This window comes from Lipotes vexillifer, unplaced genomic scaffold (genome assembly GCF_000442215.2).
Source record: "Lipotes vexillifer unplaced genomic scaffold, Lipotes_vexillifer_v1.1 scaffold2108, whole genome shotgun sequence".
NCBI classification, from domain to species: domain Eukaryota; kingdom Metazoa; phylum Chordata; class Mammalia; order Artiodactyla; family Lipotidae; genus Lipotes; species Lipotes vexillifer.
Window position 1 is genome coordinate 1 of NW_006778569.1, and position 7,648 is coordinate 7,648.

The following is a 7,648-nucleotide window of genomic DNA, read 5'->3' on the forward strand; positions in this document are numbered from 1 at the left end:
CACCTCTCACCTCGTCACCTCCCTCACCTCCCTCACCTCTCACCTCCTTACCTCCCTCACCTCATCACTTCCTCACCTCCTCACCTCCTCAGCTCCTCACCTCCCTCACCTCTCACCTCCTCACCTCCCTCACCTCTCACCTCCCCACCTCCTCACCTCATCACTTCCTCACCTTCTCGCCTCCTTTCTCCTCCCTCCCCCTCACCTCCTCAGCTCCCCATCTCCCCACCTCTTCCTCTCCGCATCTTGGTTCCGGGAGGCACCCGGTGGCCTCACTCCCCACCTCCTGCTTTCCTTTCATCCACTGTTCTCACCTACAGGCCAGGATGGAACCTTTGCTGACCTCGGTTCTGGAGGTGAATCATCACTGTTCTCATCATGGCTTGTATGGGGCGTGTGGGGTCCGACTTGAAGTCAGATTTTCTGAATAGAGTTTGGACTTAGGTTTAACCCGGAATGTTCCTTATATGTGACTTGTGCTTCAGTAGTAGACGAGCTTTGAAGCTGTCTAATATCACATCGTCAGTTTGTTAATTTTAAAGACGAATTATTCACTGTTATATGCTGAGAGATATTTCACGTCACTCAAGAATAAGATGACAGGAAATACCCTTTTTTTAGAACATGATGATGCCAGCAGCGCTTGCTCACGCACGTAGAGAAAGCGTTTCATATACCTGCAAGAAAGAAGAAATCCAGGAGAGCAACTTGGGTTTCCTGGCAGTGTGAAATGGTTCAGAGCAGTGTTCCTGCTCCTCGTTTATTCTTTCGCTTTGGGTGCCAGACAGCACAGCTGTCCTCACCAGCTCCCCTCAGCGAGCACCTCTTCCTCACCCCTGCTTCTTCCGTCAGCGGTGGGGTCGGGAAGTGGGAAGATGGGGCAGGCCGAGCGTCAGCCCCCTGCACCGGACCTTGCAGAGCGGGGCTCGTCCAGCAGCTGGCTGCCAAGTGCCGACGTGGGTGAGGGTTGCACGGCTGCCTTGCCCTCCCCTGTCTGGCCGTGGGTCGCCCCTGCTCACTCTCTCCCTCCCCTGCCAGGGCCCTGGACTTCGGGTACCTGACCCAGGACATGATTGACGACTACGAGCCAGCCCTCATGTTCACCATCCCCAGGTTGGCCATCGTGTGGTGAGTGTCCCCCTGCCTGGGGCCGTCGTTTCTCAGAAACCTGGCAGGATAGTCGGGTCCATGGTGCCAGGCCCCTCTGGGTGGTGGTAAGTGGTACTTGTACACCGAAGGGGGCTGCTCAGCCAGCCCAGAGCAGCTGCCAGGTGGTCCTGCCCTTGTCCCAGCAGACGAGGAACCAGGTGTTCCAAGTGCCTCCCACTCAGCCAGCCTAGATGGTGCAGGACGGGTGAGCATGACAGCCACGTGCACTCCCAGCCCTGGGAAGAGGCCCCCACGCTCAGGCACAGGGGCCCCATCAGGGGCTGTGGGAGTGGCTTTGTAGGGATGAGAGGCGAGGTGCCCCTGGTCCCTGCTGGAGGATGTGTTGGGCGTGTTTGGAGGATTCATGGGCTGGCAGGGAGGTGGAGCCTGTTGGGTGAGGGGCAGGTGGGCGGCAGCCGGCCTTGCGATGGGGTGGGAGCACGGCTGCTGAGAGCAGAGGAGCGCTGGGTTAGGCCTCTGGGGTCTGTGGCTTCAAATGTGTCACGGCAGCACGTGGGGTCGGTCGTCAGTCATGCTTGACGGGAAGTACTCGGTCGTGTGCTGAGCCTTGCGGAGCCTCTCAGAGCCAAGGTCAGAGCCCAGCTGTTCTGGGCTTGGTTCACTCTACTCAGCCGCACCCGGACTCCCAGACACAGACCACCTTCCCTCCCGCCAGGTGAGGGAGTGTGGGGCGGGTGGGCACAGGCGCCCGGGGGGCAGCTGGTGTGCAGCTAGGTAGGGAGCTGGTTGTAGGTGTGGATGTCAGTGGACTGGCCTGGGGAGCATGGGGGGGACACAGAGGCACAGGCCCTGGGGAGAACTCGCTGCACCTGCACCTCCTACAGCAGGTCCGTGGGGCGGTGGCAGCGCTGCAGGATGGGCCAGCCTCTGGGACAGAGGGGCGTGCCTGGACCGCAGGGAGCTGGACGAGTCGTGTGCCGCGTGCGGGAGGGGTGGGGAGCAGGCCGGGCAGACGACCCTGGGCCGAGCCAGAAGCGCCTTCCACTGCCTGGGACTGTGGAGGTGTCGTGGCAGGGAGCCTGACGTGCCATGAAGCGCAGAGCAGACTTGGCGAGGAGGGCCCGGGGAGGCGGGCAGGCGGGGTCGGCCCAGCATTCGGGGAAGCCTGAGCGGCCGCCTCCGGTGTGCAGGGTCAGCTCCCCACACTTGAGTCTTACGTTGGGCTTGGGGACCGGCCTGGCCCCCACCTCGCTCTTCCTGGCCTCACTGTGCTCCAGAGCTGCCTTTCCTCCAGAGCTACCTTCCAGAGGTCTCTGCAGTGGTCTTGGGAGGAGCCAGAACCTTTCCAGAACCTCCCGTCAGTTTCCACTGTCTTAGAGGGAACCTGTTCTAAATCTCGGGGGAGGGCCAGAGACTCTTAGACAGCACGCCCGTCTTAAGATAAAAGCGAGAACGTTGAACAGAAACACACGTTTCTGGGTTTCCGTGCTCGAGTCCGTGGTGTGTGCTCAGCTCCTTGCGGCTCCCCGGTGCTGGCGGCCCAAGGCTAGGGTGTGCAGGGTGGTGCTGTCCGGCCTCTCCATGCTCCCCGAGCTGGCCTTCCAAGGCCACTTCTCCCTGAGTGGGGTCACTGGGCCCTCTCTGCTGACCTCAGGCCACCTTCTGACACCTGAACTTGTCTGGGTCCTTGTCCCGGGAGTGCCCTGGGCAGGGCCGTTTTCCTGTCGGGCACCTCCTGGAGGCCTCGCGTGGGGTCCTCTCCAGCTTAGGCTGGAGGGAGGTCTGGAAGCGGAGCCGCAGGACCTCCGAGGTCACGAGGGGAGGCTCTGAGTCACGGCGAGGAGAGGCTGTGTCTGAAGTCGAAGTGGAGGCGGGGCAGGAGCCCAGAGTCTGGGGGCTTCACGGCAGCCGCTGAGAAGCCCTCAGACCTCCTAGAGCCCCCAGGCCCCCATCAGAAGCAGGTCTCCAGCCTCGCAGCCAGGCTGTGGGTCTGAGGACCTGAGGAGCGCCAGGCTTAACCAGAAGGAGCCGGGAGAACTGGTCCCGGAGCCAGCTACCGCCTTCAGGGACGCTCACAGGGTCCCTGTGGGACCCACAGTGCAGCCACCCGGCTCCCTCTCTCAATTCCTCGTTGTTCACAGAGGCCACCGCTGCCCAGCTTGGGGCCCAGGGCTCACTCCTTCCTGGATTCACCTGTGAGCATGTATTAAGCACCTACTGCATGCCGGCCCTGTGCTTGTCCTCAGAGATATGGGGATGACCGCGAGGGAGGTGCACACGTACACAAGGCAAGCAGTTGCCATGGAGTATTCTGGATGCTGGGATGCGGTTGGGGGTTTGGTGCAGGGACCCTCTGGGGTGGATCTCTTCTTCCGGGCCAGCGAAGGTTCCCGTCCAGTCCCCTGGCCCACCTGCTTCTTGGCAGCCGAGGACTCAGGCCTTCCTGTGGCTCCAGCCCGTGGGAGCAAAGGCGAGTGTGGACAATGCCCCCTGCCCGGCCCTCCACAATCTCAGGATCGCCTCCAACCTTCTCTCCCCGCCTTACCTGCAGCCCACTCCCTTCCTTGGTGCTCACCACTTCCTGTGCAGGGTGTTCCCATGTTTCGTCTTAGGAGATTACCTTTAAGCCATGTTATTGAGATAAAATTCACATATCGTATGACCATTTGAAGTGTACGATTCAGTGGTTTTTAGTCAATTTGCAGAGTTGTGCAACCGTCACCACTAATTTCAGGGCATCGTCGTCACTGAAAAGATACCACTTACCCCTCAGCCATCACCTCCACCCCTGTAATCCCATCTCTCTGTAGATTTGCCTGTTCGGGATATTTCATGTAAATAGGATTTGGGTGACTTTTTTTTTTTTTTTTTTTCTTGCGTTATGCGGGCCTCTCACTGTCGTGGCCTCTCCCATTTGCGGAGCACAGGCTCCGGACGCGCAGGCTCAGTGGCCATGGCTCACGGGCCCAGCCGCTCCGCGGCATGTGGGATCTTCCCGAAACGGGGCACGAACCCGCGTCTCCTGCATCGGCAGGCGGACTCTCAAGCACTGCGCCACCAGGGAAGCCCTGGGTGACTTTTTGTCTCCCCCACGGGCCTGTAAGTGTCACGGGGCAGGGGTACTCACCTGCACTCACGTGTCCTTAGTGCCTGACAGGTGGTAGCACAGTGAATTTTCGCAGAATTTTGTTGTGCTGATCTGACAGGGCACAAATATGAATTTGTAAAGTTTTTCACTGAAGTTTTAATCATAAAAATTTGATGGGGGGGTATAGACCCGGAATTAAGGGATTGATTAAAAATGATACTCTAGCTATTTAAACAACATTAAGGATGAATCCCAAATGTCAGGGAAGAATTCCTAGTGTATCAAGTACAAAAATCGTCACCAAACAGTGTGTCTCTACTAAATTTCTGAACGTGATAGGTATAAGTTTTGTAACAGAAATCAAAGCAATAGATGTTACTTTTTTATTGTGATAAAATACGCATGACATAAAACTGACCATTTTAACCCTTTCGGAATGTGCACAATGGCATTAAGTACATTCACATCGTGCAACCGTGAGTGCGTGTGTGAGCATGGGCACGCGCGCATGTGTGTTGGTCACGTTTCTCTGGAGAACTCTGACCAACACACAGGTGAATCTTTCTCTTTTCTTTTTTTTCTTATTTTTAAATTAATTTTTATTGGAGTATGGCTGATTTACAATGCTGTTAGTTTCAGGTGTACAGCAAAGTGAATCGGTTACACATACACACGTATCCACCCTTTTCTAGGTTCTTTCCCCATATAGGTCATTATGGAGTATTGAGTAGAGTTCCCTGTGCTGTACAGTAGGTCCTTATGAGTTATCTGTCTTATATGCAGTAGTGTGTATATGAGGAGGTGAATCTTTGTCTTCTGAGATTTGGTGGTGGATTCTTAGATTTGACACCAAAAGCATGAGCAACAAATTTTTAAAAATAATACATTAGACTTTATCAAAATTTAAAATCTGTGCATCAAAGGACAGTACCAAGAAAGTGAAAGACAGCTAAAGAGTGGGGGTGGGGCGGGCCCTCCCTCCATGCCGGGCGTGCTCCCCTGGCCCACGCGAGCTGGACCTGGGCCGACCCCTCACCGTCCCCTGCATTATGCCGGGGCACCCCCGGGCCCAGCCACGTGCCTGCCAGGCTCCACTGTGGGGCTACCTTGCATGGACGCGGGCTGTGTGGGCTGAGAGGGCGCGATGGCCAGGTCACCAGCCCTGTGGGGCTGAAGCTCTCCCTCTGATGGCTTGTTTCCAGGCCTGGTTCCCCCCATCTCCCCTCCCCACCCCCGCCCGTTGCATCAGCACCCAGGCCAGCTGGACACTGAACAGGTGTCTGCTGAGCTCCTCCTGGGACACGAAGACCAGCCTCACCCTTGTCCGCAGGGGTGCCCCATCATGGGAACGCAGAAACATGGCTGCCCCATGACCTCTTCTCTGCCCGTCCTGGCAGTTGGCGTCACTTCCCGGAGCTGCTGAGTGGGAGGGAACCCTGGGTGCTCCGGCGCGTGCGAGCACCGCTGGACAGAGCCTCGGGAACGGCCTAGGTCCCCCCGGTCTCCCACCAGAGGGGGTGGGCAGGGTGGCTTTAGGGGTCTGTGCACAGAGCTCTCCTGCTGGATGGATTCTTTTCTGGGGCTCACAGCTCCATGGAGGCCGTGCTGGGCAGGAGGGCCCCTGCTTGCTCACTGGGGGCCAGCCCAGTCCTCCCCAGGACCCAGGAAAGGAGACAGGCTTCCTCCCTGCCCCCATCGCTGCTTTCTGAAAGAGGAGATGGCCAGGGTTCCCCAAACTCACCTTTCTTCTGCCTGTTTTCACTCTGCCTTTGTGCTGAGACCACCGCATTTACCCACCAAGTTAAGGCTCTGTCTTGGGAAATCTTCCCTCAAACACGGTTAATTGAACCATGACCGTTAGCTCATGGAAGATCGTGAAACAGCCCAGAAGGAATGGAGGCCCAGCCGTGCCCTCTGCCCTCCGCTGGCTCAGGACACAGGCCCTCGAGCTGGCTTCTCCTCGGGGCCTGGAGCCCGCTGGTCATGCTGGTCACGGCCAGGTGTGCCCCAAGGGGGCCTCACAGCCCATGTTTTTCCTGTTTTTAGAAAAAAAGGAAATCTTTTTGCCCATGAAACCAACCTTTTTTTCGGAGAAAACAGTCTCCTCATTCAACTTTGTTTATCAGTTTTTCTCACTGAACTGGGTGTTTTCCAGAAGTAATGGGGGCTCCCAGCTGGATGGGTGACTGCACCCTGAGGCCTGAAATAAGATCCTGTTCATCCTCAGAGGCGTGCCAGCGGCTCCGCATTTACACAAACAAGTCCCCGAGGTGCCGACCTATGCTCCATGGGGCCGCGAGGGGACAGGCCCGTGTTCACGGGTGGACGATCCCTGGGCACCCAAGAGGTGCAGGAGGCATCCAGAGAAGGGTCCTCAGGGATAGGTCCTCTCTCTGAGAGATGGGTCTGGAATGATGGTCACGCGCCTGGAGATGGGTGGGGCTGTGGCTACGCAGGTGAACACGGGACACCCCCTGTGGAATCGGGGCACCCGGAGCTGGCATCTGGGCAGAGTCAGATGGGCCATGGGGCCCAGCCCAGCGAAGGGGGTCCTCTTGAGGCACAGGGACGCCCAGCGGGAGGGTCCATCCTGCCTGAGGGGTGACAGGAGGCTGCCCCCATCTTGAAGGGTGCCTGACCATGGGCCAGAGTGCTGGGAGGGGAAGGGGGCTTTGGAGACAGCCTGGAAAGGGTGGGAGCAGCCGGGACATGACATTCACAGCCTGGCGGGGCCGGGAACCGCGAGAGCCTGTGGCCAGTGTGAGTCGGAAAGTCTCGGGCAGCCCCCGGACCTGGGGCGTGTGGACGGAAGGAGGGAGAGCTGGGAGGACAGCCTGCGGGGCGCTGTCTGGAAAATCTTGCCCTGTCTGCGCTGTGCTCCTGCAGGACCCGCACCCCCAGGGGCCAGCCCTGGGGTCAGGGCTCCACGCTGGTGGAGGGCTGGGCTGGGCTTCACCTCCAACTCCTGTGTCCCTTTTGGAGTAGATGGTTCCAGGACCAGTTCTCACAAACCTCTGCATTTGTGGTATATTTAAACACAAATCCAGTATTTCCATTTTCAAGGAGGCAGATTTTAGCAACAAATCCTGATGCTGATTTATCTGATTGCAGCTGAGAGGTGTGCAGCCATATTTTTATCATTATTTTATGATCCCTCAAACGAACATAGGCTAATCAACTTCGAAAGAGGATAAAATCTGGGTAATAATTTTCACTGCTTTTTTGTAAACTTATTTACAATTCGATCGCAGAAGGGAAGTGTGTGCGGGGTGTGGTCTGGGCTGGCCATGCGGCTGCAGGACTTGACATCAGGCTGGCTTTCTGTCTTGGGTGCAGTGGCCTCGTGGTCTATGCGGATGGACCCCTGAACCTGGACCGCAAGGCAGAGGACATGTCCGAGCTCTTCCGGCCCTTCCACACATTGCTGCGGAAAATCAGGTTGGTGGGGTG

At 57.6% G+C, this 7,648-nt stretch overlaps 1 protein-coding gene across 1 annotated transcript in view; it reads left to right on the top strand.

The window, feature by feature from the left end:
* Positions 1 to 784: 784 nt before the first annotated feature.
* Positions 785 to 7,648, top strand: part of LOC103085493 (lateral signaling target protein 2 homolog) — a gene marked incomplete at its 5' end in the record, with an annotated part of 46,101 nt that continues 39,237 nt past the window's right edge. Inside the window, 3 exons of the mRNA XM_007451697.1 lie at positions 785 to 960; positions 1,039 to 1,128; positions 7,535 to 7,636. Of these exons, the coding sequence (XP_007451759.1) occupies positions 785 to 960; positions 1,039 to 1,128; positions 7,535 to 7,636 (368 nt within the window). The remainder of the gene's footprint in view (positions 961 to 1,038; positions 1,129 to 7,534; positions 7,637 to 7,648) is intronic.